General features: G+C 57.7%; 3 protein-coding genes across 3 annotated transcripts; 1 reads left to right on the forward strand and 2 right to left on the reverse strand.

Annotated features, from left to right (window-relative positions):
- Positions 1-276: 276 nt before the first annotated feature.
- Positions 277-2,967, reverse strand: VDBG_04718 (DNA cross-link repair protein pso2/snm1; the record flags this gene model as incomplete). Its single annotated transcript, XM_003005066.1, has 1 exon — positions 277-2,967. One exon carries the CDS (start codon positions 2,965-2,967, stop codon positions 277-279), a length of 2,691 nt encoding a protein of 896 aa, XP_003005112.1.
- A 1,177-nt stretch (positions 2,968-4,144) lies between these two features.
- On the reverse strand, positions 4,145-8,628 carry VDBG_04719 (conserved hypothetical protein; the record flags this gene model as incomplete). The annotated part of the gene is made up of 4 exons (XM_003005067.1): positions 4,145-6,214; positions 6,412-7,799; positions 7,976-8,244; positions 8,396-8,628. 4 exons carry the CDS (start codon positions 8,626-8,628, stop codon positions 4,145-4,147), a joined length of 3,960 nt encoding a protein of 1,319 aa, XP_003005113.1.
- Positions 8,629-11,000: 2,372 nt separating this feature from the next.
- VDBG_04720 (conserved hypothetical protein) lies at positions 11,001-12,289 on the forward strand (the record flags this gene model as incomplete). Its single annotated transcript, XM_003005068.1, has 2 exons — positions 11,001-11,721; positions 11,775-12,289. 2 exons carry the CDS (start codon positions 11,001-11,003, stop codon positions 12,287-12,289), a joined length of 1,236 nt encoding a protein of 411 aa, XP_003005114.1.
- Positions 12,290-12,397: the final 108 nt, after the last annotated feature.

The following is a 12,397-nucleotide window of genomic DNA, read 5'->3' on the forward strand; positions in this document are numbered from 1 at the left end:
GTTCCACGTCTACCAAAGGTCGTGTCCCTGACACACCACAATGGGCCTTGAAAAGAACATCGATCTGTGTCAAGCAGTGGAAAGCAAGAAACATGTCCTGCGCTCATGATCTTGGCTATAAAGCGCAGCGGGGTGAACAAGAAGAAAGATAGAAAGAGCCATCCCTTGACCGCTTTCCAAGAACTATTCACCGCCCAGACGCAGCCAAAAGCTCACCACCACGCACCTCCTCCAGAGCTGTCTTTGCCCTCCCAAAGTACAACCTCCCGCTCGCCTTCACCCTTCTGCCCCTCGCCCTCGACGAGAGCCCGGACGAGACCGCCGCGCCGCCTCTCCGCCATCCACCGGTCGATCCACGACTTCATCCTCTTGCGCGACTGCTCGCTGCCGACGTTGACCGTGGGGATGACCTTGTCGATCCGCAGCGCCATGACAAACATGGCCAGCTCCCGGAAGCTGCTGTGCTCGCTGTACGGTACGCCAAAGCACATGGCCTCCCTGGTGCTGCCGCCGCTGCGGCACGACGCTCTGGGCCGTGAAGCGCGACCGCCAGGCCATGGAGTGCAGGATCTGCGTCGTGGCCACGGTGCCGGGCGCCGTGTTGGCGCTCGTCAGCGACGCGGCCGTCGCGCCGGTCGACGCCGGCGCGGGCCGGTAGCTCCAACCCGAGGGGCGGAAGCCGACGATGCGGCTAAAGTGCGGCCGGTACGAGTCGAGGTAATCCTGAAGCGTCTCGGCGCGGATCTCCATGAGCATCTGCATGTGCACCTGGGCCTCGAGCGGGTCGGACGTCAGCAGCGATGTGAGCTCCGGGTCGCCGAGCTTGGAGCAGATGCGGATCTTGGCGGGCGAGGCGAAGATTTTCGTCTTGAGGGCGCGGGCGATGGCGATGCAGATGCGCTCCTTGCCGATGGAATAGGTGCCGCATATGACGAGGAGGCGCTGCCGGCACGTGGGCGGCTTCTTCTCCTTGACGTTGGTGAAAAAGTCGGCGGTGCCGTCTTTCGCCGAGTCCGAGGCGGGGGTATCGCTTTCTTCCTTCACTGGCGAAGGTGGCTTGATCAAGAACTTGCTGACGGAACTGTTGCCCCCTTTTCGAGCCATGATATCCCAGATGTCGGTCGTGCAGTTTGGATCGGGGGAGATGCCAGCACAGACGTCGGCACAAGTGCGTATGACATCCTCCTGGGGCGGAAAGGAGTAGCGAGGGTTTAGGTACGTTGTGTCGAGATAGCACAGGTCGATCCTCTGCTGCTTGAGCTTGCCGGTGATGGCGTCCTGCACATCTGGCTTGAGCAGTGGATGCTCAACATGCGCGGGACAGGCCCTGAAGTCGCCGCAGTGGAGATATCGCTGCTTCTTCACGTTGGCGCCCTTGCCGTGAGGCTTCTCGAAGAGGAAGAGAGAGCTGCCTGGGCAGTGGTTCGCCGGAATCATGGTGACCATGACACCCCCCGTCCCCGGCACTTCCACCGTCTCTTCGAAATCTAACGCGACGATCCATTTCGGGGCGACCTTGAGTTGCATGATACACAAGTCGCCAGTCACTTTGCTGCAGTATATCGGGCCGTGAGTCCAGTGCGCCGTAAGGCCAATGTAGTGATCGCTGTGGAAGTGACTCAAGAAATAGGCCTGGCACCCCTTGACGGCGCCATAACGGAATGCGTCGACGCATATGTTGAACCCCGGCATGATTTTGTAGAAGGGGCATGTCCGCTCGTAGGCAGCTTTGCCACGGGAGGCCTTATCGGCGGCCGCTGCGTTCGCCCACGCAGCACTTTCAGCGTGGCCTGACATGAGTTGTGTAAAGGCCGACGACTTCTTCCCCATGGCCCCAGCCGTCTCGCCTTCGACGATGTCGAACGGATTCGCCTGGGGCGCCCTCGGGACCGCGGCTCGCTGGAAGCGCTTCCCGAGCTCAGGGGCGTCGACCATGGCATTGGTGATCTCGCCGTCTTCCGTCCTAGGTTCGCGTACAGGCTCAACTGTGCTCTTCGGCTCAGGAAGTGGTATGGGATTTCCGTCCAAACAGGCATTGACGTGTTTCGTGGCATTATCCGTCGATAGTCCGAGCAGACTCCCGTCGCAAATGGGGCAATTGGCTACCTTGACTTCATTCGTCGCATCCGTTCGTAGAGCGTCACCATAGAAATCGTCATCCTCCGCCTTCATGACCTCCATATCCAGCCGTGATTGCTCCTCCATGTACCGCATCATCCGGAATTCTTCGCCGCCCAGGTCCTCGTCGTCCGGGAAATCGTCCATCTTCTCATAGCCGTCCATGTTGGCAAAAGCCGTGTCGAGCGAGTCATCCTGTTTGAGGGGTGGTGGTGGGCAACTTGTCTCCTTTTCCGGGCTCTTGGGCTCCTCACCTTCAGACGCTGGCTCAGCGGGCGGCAAGCCGACGGTGTTACCGAACGGTGGGATCGCAAAGCTCGGTCTCGGCGTCGGATCGCTCTCGTCCTCGCTGTCGGAATCATCAAGAAATGGTCCTTTCCGTTTCGCACGCGTCTTGGCCGGGGGTTTGTCCTTGGGCACTCTGTGTATCGCCGGATCGGGTTCCGCCATCACCTCACCCACGGAGGGGGGCTTCTCTTCTCTAGAGAGAACGGCCTCGACATCCTCGACATCGCTTCCAAACAGGCCACCGACGTTCTCCTTGTCAGCCTCGGCACCCTCCTCCGTCACTCCAGCACCGCTCAGCCGCCTCTTCTTCACCGGACCGCCGACCTCATTGAACCTCGTCTCCTCGCCGCCATGGCCGTTCTGCAATGTCGGCGTAGCACCAGCGGCAGCACTCTTCTCGGCGCGGTCTTCGATGAACAGCTCCTCCTCCTCCTTCTCGGCTTTTTGGAAGAAACTCAGGATGCTGGCGTTCGGCCTCGGCTTCTGCTTCGATCGGGGCAGCGCCGCCGCGGGCTTCTTGGGCGTGATGGTGCTTCGCTTTTTCGCAGTCGGCGGGGCCATTGTTTCGCCACTGGTGGGCCCTGTCTCGCGGGTAGTCGGTCGGCGCAAAGTGGGAGAGGGAGGGATCGTGTGATGGCTGAGCAGGATCTCAGATAGACCGACTGCTTTCGTTGGCGTTGCTCTTGCTCCGAAAAGACTGGGCAATGGATCCGAACCTGACTGAAGACAATTGGCTGGGGTGGTGGTGGGTGGAAAATCAGCGAGGCAAACTCACCAAGTCATGACGTTGAATGGACCCTGATATGGAACACGCCTGGTAACGCGGGGCGTGGAAATGATTTGCAGGGGCGTTCTTGTCGCGAAGTCACGTGAGCACAAATGGTTCGGTGTTCAAGTTGCCGTCTGGTATATCGTAGTACTTTATGCCATGGGATTTGATGCAATAGGCAAGGCATCGCATTGTGTTCTTCAGGGCCAAACGCGTCAATTCTTCTGTCTGCCTAGCTGCCTCCACAACCGAGATATTCTCAGTGATGGCACCCTATATCCCTGTCTCCTCCTGACTCCATATCAAACCACAGCCACCTTCGTGTTCCTCCGAACCGACTCTCAAGCCCAAAAGAAAACAGTGCACATGCGAGTGCAGGTAGTCTGTTGCCTTTGGCACACAGTGCTTTCAGCGTTGCTTGTGTACGTACAGCTTTTGGCAGGCAGCCAGTGGAGAAAATAATGTACAGCCTCCCAAAACGAAGGTCGGTGTATGCTGCAGCAAAGCCAACCGGCAAGGCGGCTAGCGCACAAGGTGATGATATAGAATCCGGTTGTTAGACATCAAGCAAAAGTCGTGAGTTCGTGAAGAAGCGAAAGCAAAAGGACAAAAAAAAAAGTCCGCATGGGGGAGGGGTAGGGGGAGGTCAAAAGCCTGCTGGCTTCTTGTGCCGCCGTCGTCTGACTGTATGCCGCATGCATCACCACCATGCGGACTTGAGGCGTGTTCGTTGTGGTTATTGTGATGGTGTGGTGATAGTGGTGATGGTGGTAGTAGTTCGGTACGGACATTCGGCAAAGGCCGTTCCTCCAAATCTTTCTCTTCCCTGCGCGTTGTCTATGGGTATTTTCGAGTGAAAATGACCAGATCGAAGCAATCCCATTTTCGTGCCCCTGGCACGCCTATCCAGAACGCCCTGCAAACCATGTGAAATGACCAACGAAATCAAACCCTTCTCTCCGTTTCTTCTTAGATACGAGGCGCACCGGGACGCCCTTTGCCAAGGGACTCGAGGAGTTCGTGCGGCGGTATCCTCTGGATGCCACTCCCACGGTCGTACATGGACGTGGGCGCTGGGGTGTACCCCTCGCGCTTCTTGCGAAGGCGATCGAGAAGAATGCCCGCAATGACAAGAAGGAACATGAGGCCGAGTGCGATAGCCAAACCTATCAACACAACGAAGACAAGAGCCATCTTGCCGCCCTTGTCGCTGAAGAAGTCTTGGTTTTGGGAGAAGAATTTGCTGATCGTTCCGACACCATTGCCGTTGTTGGTGGTCAGGGCATAAGGTACAAAGCCGGTGCCGTTGAAAATGGCGGCAGAGGCTGTGCCGAAATCGGGGATACCGATGGAGCCGGTCAACATTAAAACCTTGTCCGCTTCAAGCGTGTCGGTGCCCTCATGGGAAGAAGTGACAGTGAAGATCTGGAGGCTGTGGATGACCGTTCTTGGCAGGAGCGACTCGCCAGCACGGTGCCATTCGGATCCGTCGTACTTCATAAGATAGACTGATCCTCCGTTAGAGGAAGTGCCTGCAACCCAGAGTTGATCTCCGTTCTGTGAGCCGCGTGTCATGGCATCGACGGGCCCGGGTAGGTCATTCTGGCCGGGGAACGCAGTCCAGGTCTGGTCATCGGCGTCATACTCTACGAGCGACACCAGAGAATCGTTTAGTCGCATGCCGCCACCGACGATAAGGCGCGATTCGCTCGCCCACAGCAATGTGCTGACATTGCCCTCGAGACCGGTGCCAGGTCGGTTCCACTGCGAGCGGTCTGTGCTATAATAACACACACCGGGGCAGTCGAACGAGCCAGCGGATTCAAAAGCGCCGCCGACATAGACATCTCCGGTCTCTGGACGAACCTCGATAGCCGAGACGGTGCCGTTGCCTCCGTTGAGGCCCGGGGGTTGCGAGCCATGACTGGCAGTCGCGAGGTTGTAGGTGAGTAGGCCTCGAACGGTGTCCGTGTTGATGTTGCCGCTGACGTCGCCGCCGGCGAAGAGCGTGTCGCCGACAATTGCAACCGCAACAAAAGTGGAGTTCTCAGAGACGCCCGAGTCGATGCCGCGCACCGCGTCGTTGTCGGAGCCGTTGATGAAGACTAAATTCTGAAGGGTCGAGCCGCCGCTGGTTGCTGTGAAGTGGCCGGCGAGAACAGTGACGTTCCGATCGTCCTGGTTGTAGAAGGCTCCGGTCACAACGCCGTTTACCTGCGAACCACTCGACAAAATATCGCGGCGCTGGAGCGCTGAGGAGCTCGAACTCGGTTGCTGGATTCTGACGGGGAATTGGCCAAGCCTTTCAGAGAGGGTAACGGCGCCGTTGGCGCTCAGAGTGGCGGAGCTCATGGAGCCTGCGAACAGGGGTACGCTGTCGGGTACATCGAGGACTGCAGCAGTCAGAATACCACTGTAGGCGGGGAAGACGCCCTCAAGGTTCTGGAGCCAGTTGTTCCGCGACGGCACCCAAATTGCGAAACCAGACACGGATACGGCCGTGTTGTCGCCGAACTCGTTGATTTCATCAAAGTTACCAGTGAAGGAAACCACCGTCTCGGCTCCATCATTGGTAGAGTTGAGCAGCATGGGAACCACATGGATGACCTTTCCGTTAACGCCAGCTCCCAGAGCAGTCCAGGTGTCATTGTCCGAGGCATAGACACCGACATTGTTGAGACCTGTGATGCTGTTGTCGAGTGAATTCGAGAACTCGCCGCCAACGTACAGTTGAGAGCCCTCCAGATGCATGGCCATGACCTCGCCGTTGAGTCCTCCGTCGAGCGGCTGGACCTTCTGATCGGCAATGTTGATGCCCACGACATTCCTGCCATCCGCCGACGTGAAATTGCCTCCGACAATTACCACATCGCCGACAGTCTTGAGGCTTGTCACCGCAGACTGGGAAGAAAAGCTTGCGCCCAACTGGTTGATGGCGGAGCTGGTGAAGTCGTTCTTGTCGAACGATGAGGCGGATGGATCGTAGTCGAACAAGCCGTTGAGTCCGCCCGTCGAATTCACGAGCGAGAAGCCGACCCGCTGAGCCACAACAGTCAGGTTGTCGAGCGTCTGTCCTTGAAGTGGCCTGAGAGTGACGCTGGGGCGGAACCCACCGGCGGAGCTGGCTTCAATGTAGCCAAAGTAGATCTGATCGTACTTGTCGAAGTTGTTGGTCTGGAAGAGAGTGGTAGAAAACCGGCCATTCCTGCGGACGACATGTCGCCCGTAACGTTGACCTGGCCCCTCGACGTGCAAGTGTCGTCTTGAATGCAGCCGGGTGTGTACATCTCAACTGAGTAGTTGCCGGAAAGGTTGTTGGCAGAGAACTGAGCCGTCAAATAGCGAGAGTTGCTCTGCAGCGAAGGCGATTCTGTCCAAGGTCCGGTTGCCGTGGCCGTCGAGGGCGTCTGGATGCCGAGGCCCTCACAAGTAGGCTCGTTGAAGTCGTTGATGGCGTAGGCGAAGATGTCTCGCCGAAAAAGCTGGATGCCATTCAGACCGCCACCGGCGCCATAGAACTCAGAGATGTCGATGCGGAACTCGTTCATGCCGACGTTGTTGATGAAATGGAAATCCTGGAAGGTGACAGCCGGGTCGTTACTCAGGGGGCATTCACTCGTGCAGGTAGCATTCTGGCCGGTCGCAGGGTCGACGTATGTCATGTTGAGAATACCATTGATGGGAAAGGCCGTGAAGCGCCAGGTCCGGGTGCCGCGGCCATCCTGACGAGTGTTCCACAGGCGCAACTTGGTGGGCTCGAAGCCGAAGCTGAATTGAGCGCGCCAGAAGCCGGGCGAGCCATCCTCGAGGAGCCAGCTGTTGCCCGCACCGCCCGCGCCTTCCGTCTTGCACAAGATGTTGCGGGGGTCGCTGAAGCCAGTCGTACGGCTGCTGGAGGCGGCCGTGACGTTGGCGCCCGACAGGTTTATAATCTGGCCATCTGGAGTGGTTGGCGTGCTGGTGTTGCCGAGTCCCGTGAAGCTTCCTCCGAAGATGATGTGATCGTTGGACGCCTTGGTAATGGAGGAGACTGGGCCGTTAAACCCCGCGAAAGGAAGCGGTGTCCACCCTTGGCCATGGACCCAAGCGATGGCGTTGGTTGTCGAGTTTGCGTGGCGGAAGTTGCCGCCAGCGTAGACCATGTTGTTCTTCTCGTCGCAGAGCAAGGCGTTGACCTGTCCCGACAGGCCGTCGAGGGGAACGAATTGGGAAGACGTCGTGTTGAACAGGGCAACGCCCTGAGAAGGGGTGCCATCGACGCTCGTAAAATTACCGGCTATTACCACTCCTGCCATCTCCCCTGAGTCGAGCAAAGATGCACACATGTCGTGGATCGAGGCATCGGTTGACGCTATTGATGCGAATGCGCCGTTGGGTAGTCTTGCGAGAAGCGCCTCACTTCCATTGGTACTTAGCGCCAACTCGTTTTGCCCTTCAAATTCGTAGAGGGAAATTCCGTTGAAGTTTCCGGCCAAGCCTATCCTGCCAAGCTGAGAGAGATCGAGGTTCGATTCAGGGACTTCCCTGAATTCCAGGGCCGACACGAGGTAGGGCGGCTGCTGCTGCTGCCATGACGAACAAAGCAGCCGGAGTTGGCGAACGAGGCCGCCGCGCCGAAGGGCGCCTCCGAAAAGGCGACCGCATCGTGATTGTGTGGGCGTATATCGCGCGCTCGTCTTTGTTGTCGTCGAGGCCAGGGATTCGAATTGGGTAGTAGTGAGGAAAATACGGTGTGGGTATTATGTTGACGAAGATTTTTCTTCGCAGTGCATTTGTGACTGATTCAGAGTCGAAGAGTACCGTGCATGGCAATTGAGGCCAGAAGAGTTGTTGCCGTCTTTGGCTGGTCGGTGAGAAGGAGCGGGCGAGGAAGGAGCGAGGCGGTCGGCGGTTGTGGTAACGAGTGTGAGAGGATCAGGTCCTCGAAATTACGCCTGCGATGATGAGGAGGATGAAGAGGAAGAATCGGATGGCCGGCGCGAGAGAGAATTTCGGCTAGTCCTTTTTCGACGCCAGAGTCGATGCTGGAGTCAACGAGTGTCTCTTCGTCGACGGCAGGGAGCAAGACTCTGTGGTGTGTTTGGTGTGGTGGTGTTGAGGGAGAACGGGCGACAGACCAGACACGCTGGGCAGTGTTGGCCAGCGACAGGCACAGCGAGAGTGGAGGCAGTGCGACGGCTGGCACGGGAAGTGGTGGGCTGGGAGATGAGATTGGCGTACCTCAGTTGCTCGGCGCAGTGACCACTGACGTTGCCTGCGGTGATTGGCTCGCGAGGGGAAGTGATTAGGGGGAGCGTGGTGCTCAGGCTCCACTTTGCTCTATAATGGATGCGGTGCCACCTCGCAGGGCTCGCAGGCTTGCAGGACAGTGGGCGCTCTAGGCCTCGTCTGGTCAGGGCCCGCGCTTTTAGTCCGATGGCTTGGGCTGGTCTTTCTTCGACGCTCGTTCCCATGATTGGGCCGTAGGTCAGATGAGATGAAAGCTGGGTGTCGATGGATCGTCCAGTGTTCGATGCGGATTGGCGTGGCGTGGAAGAGGAGCGTGCTCACCAGTACCGCGTCACAGAGGGATCGTGAAAGTGACGACAATGTCTCGATGCGAGGGCAACCTTTAAAAAACACAAACGTGGCTGGCGCTACATCGATATCCCTGGGTCGGCAGGTCAATTGCCCGTGTCCCTCTTTGCTGCGCCCTCGAGAACGAGTCTCTACAAGTATGTTGAGCTGTCGTGATGCATCATACTACATCAAATCGTGGTACGCTAGCACGCTAGAGAGAGCTCCTAGGCTAGATGATTTCGAGCTGTTCGACTTGTTCGTGCCCTGGCCGATGCAGTCTGTTCGAGGGTGTCGAGGTGTTCCAAGATGATCGTCTCCTTGCTTCAGAAATGGGTGCGGAAGCGAAAGAAACCCATACGGTGTCTCGTTGCGACGACGGGCTGCTGTTTCGGATACCGACTGAAAGATGAGTGGCAGGGACCGAACGCCGGGGGGTCTCGTCGGTTCACGGGATCCCGATGAACTGAGCACAGCCAGGCGTCAGAGGTGCTTCTTGATCGCCTGCCGCGAGTCGCATGCCGGGTAGGGGAGGGGGGGGGGTCGGGGAAGGAAGAAAGCTAGCTGAGGAGCACTGCCAAGTCACGCACAGGGAAGACGACAAGGCCCGCCGCCTGTTCAAGGCCTAAAGGAACAGGCGGTGGTGAGGTTGGGAGTTGTGAGGCAAGGCTCTCGAGACTTGCGCCAGCTGCTGTCCTTCTCCCAGCAGCAAAATGCCCAGCAGCAAAACAAAAGAGACATGGTGGAATTCACGACACCTGCGCAAGTTGCATGCGCCTGTCTGTGCCTGCGTCTGAGGGTCCATCACGGCGCATCGACCTTCGCCATGGCTGCATCGAACAGTGGGGGAAACGGGGTGTCATCCTGCTGCCACTGTACTTTGTCACCTTGTTCTTCATTCCAGCCCCCATCCCCTGCCTCGCGCATCCTTGTTGCAGACAGCGGGTTTGCACGCGCGCTGTGATGATGGGTCCCATCGTGCACACTACGCCATCTTGTGCATGCAATGCGAGCGCCAGGGGCGCCGAGCACACCGAGGACGGTGACCTAAAATAATGATGTAAGAAGAATAAGGGAAAAAACCCTCTCTCCAGCATTGCCCTGTGGTCCGATGTGCAGAGAAGACTCAGGCCTACCAAGGGTCTGTGGGTACTCGCACGCCTTGGACTTCCTTGAAATCTCAAGTATTGCGCATTTATTGTCTCGAGAGTCACCAGGACCATGAACGTTGTTGTCCCGATCAGGATTAGCCATGTTGCCGCTTTTACGTCGATGGAGTTTGGTGTTCTGTTTCGAGCCCCTTTCGCGGCGAAGCGTATTGCTGTGCATCGGGAAATTCTGCTGCATCGTCTGGCTGATGCCAAACAGAGCATGTCGAGGCGATCCTTCCTTGGATCGACACATGACATGGGTCGAATGATGCGGGGTCCTATTCCATCTGTTTAGCACCTATAGGCAGCACCTATAGGCGAGAAGCTCACAGCTTTAAAAACATAGGCCGCTTTGGCTGCTTCCAGCCTTGGACAGGTTACTTCCCCACCCTTCTTCCTCAACAACGGGCGTTGGAAACAAAGACACACAACGGAAGACCACGTCGTATGGTTCTTCATCTTGATGCGAGGTGGGCTAGACTGGTTTGCGGAGTCCACTACCAACACGAGGTCGGCCGGTTAGCCCAGATGAAAGGAGCCCCTACTTGAGACGCAAGAGCTCAGGTCGTCCGTCAACTTAGCACGCCAAGCATCTGGCCTTCCTTGTCACCCTGAAAAGATTGCTCTGTTGCACTGGCAGACGCTTTTGCAGAGGCCTACAGAGTGGCTCCCCGAGTCAGGTTACGAGAAGACAGGTCCGGGTCCCCATGGAGCCAATCTGTCCCACGACCTCCCTCTTCGAGATGAAATCCGACGATCTTATGCCCTCTTCATTAGCCAGTCTTTCTCATGGAAGTCGAGACCGACCAATGTGAAGTCTGTTCGGCAGATACCCCGTGCGCCGGAGAAATTTATGCTTGGAGCGCCAATGCCGTGTCGCGTCGAGTATATTGCCTGGCTCGTTAGTCTCCGACACTCAAAACGGCATAATTTGTATACTCCGGATTCTCGTACCTCACAGACGAGCCGGCATTGGGAATTTCATGTCACGATGAAATGTCTATAACTATGGCAGGCTCGCCCGTGTGTCCTGATCCGGGCTGTACGCTTCTACGTTTGAACACCAACAGTTGCTCTTTTCCCACAGCAAGTCTTCTCTCTTTTTTGCATTCATCAACATGGCTGGATCCAAGTACTTGATCACCGCAGTCCTTCTGCAGGTCATTATTGGCAGCCGGGCTGCTCCTCAGGCTACTCCTGTTGCTGGCGCTGCCGCGCCTCCGGCTACCTTCACAGCCAACCCAGATGTCGGCCCCGGCGGTAGCACTTTCAAGGACTCGGCTCACTTCCGCGTCTATGGAAACGCCAACGCCGCGGACGAAGCCCTTGCCATGCTCGAAGGGGCCTTCAGTTGCTTTGTTGAGACTCTCAACTTCAGATCCACCGGCCTGTCGTATAACCCTGGATCCGACGACGGCCCCTACTACAAGACCAACATTTACTCCGTGCCCGCTCTCGGCGGAGGCGCTGCCGGTGTCATGCATTCAGATCCTGAGCGTGGTCTGGGTTATGTCGAGGTCCTGCACAATTTCCTGACCAATCCTGGCGTCACGATCCACGAATACGGCCACGCCCTGCACTATCACCAGCGCACTTGGGTGCACCAGAGCCGTACCGGCGCCTGGTGGGAGACCTTTGCAACTGGTTCGCCGAACACGTACAAGACGTCCGAACTCTGCGCCGATGCTCGCATCCAGAATGGCCAGTCGCTTCGCAGACGGAGATCAATCTCAAAAGACCATCGGCGACTCCTTCCAAGTTCTTGTCGACGGCACCGCCGGCTCCGGAATTACTACGAGGCCTGGCCTTCTTCACCTACCTCACGAACAACCCTGACGAGTTTGCCGGCCTCGGCTCCGACACGCTGAACCAGCTCATGCTGCAGTACGAAGAGAACAGCGACGAGACGCCCCTCCACACCCTCGGCCGCGTGTCCACGAACACCCCAGTGAGCGCCATCGTCGGCCGCTACTGGGCCCGCATGCCCTACGTTGACATTGGCCACCCGTCCGCCCAGGAGGTCTTCCTTGCCCAGCGCCGCAGCCTGAACTACGCCAACGTCGACGCGAGCGGCACCAACAGGTACACCGTCAAGGCCGCGCGCGCTCCCAAGTACATGGGTGCCAACATCATCCCTCTGACCACGTCCGGCGCCGGTACCGTCTCCGTAAACATCTCCGCCACCGGCGCTTACACTGCCACGCTCGTCGTCTACAGCGGCTCGGCTGGCACGCGCTACGTCGTCGTCGACGGGTACCGGCTCTGTGGCCGTGAAGCCGGTGAGGAAGTCAGCCTCGTGATCGCGAACACGCCCGAAGACTTGGTTCTGTTCGACCCTTTCAAGCTGAGCAGCGAGGTGTCGCAGGGGTTGAGCTACTCCTTCACCGTCACTGGTGCCACAGCTTAGGGGGGAAGCGTCTATCCTTTCTTGTACATAAATTTACTTACACGGACGACAATCGTCTTTGTACAAATCGCAGCGAAGCAACTCTCTTTGCTTGACGTTGAAGATCAG

This window comes from Verticillium alfalfae, genomic scaffold (genome assembly GCF_000150825.1).
Source record: "Verticillium alfalfae VaMs.102 supercont1.5 genomic scaffold, whole genome shotgun sequence".
NCBI classification, from domain to species: domain Eukaryota; kingdom Fungi; phylum Ascomycota; class Sordariomycetes; order Glomerellales; family Plectosphaerellaceae; genus Verticillium; species Verticillium alfalfae.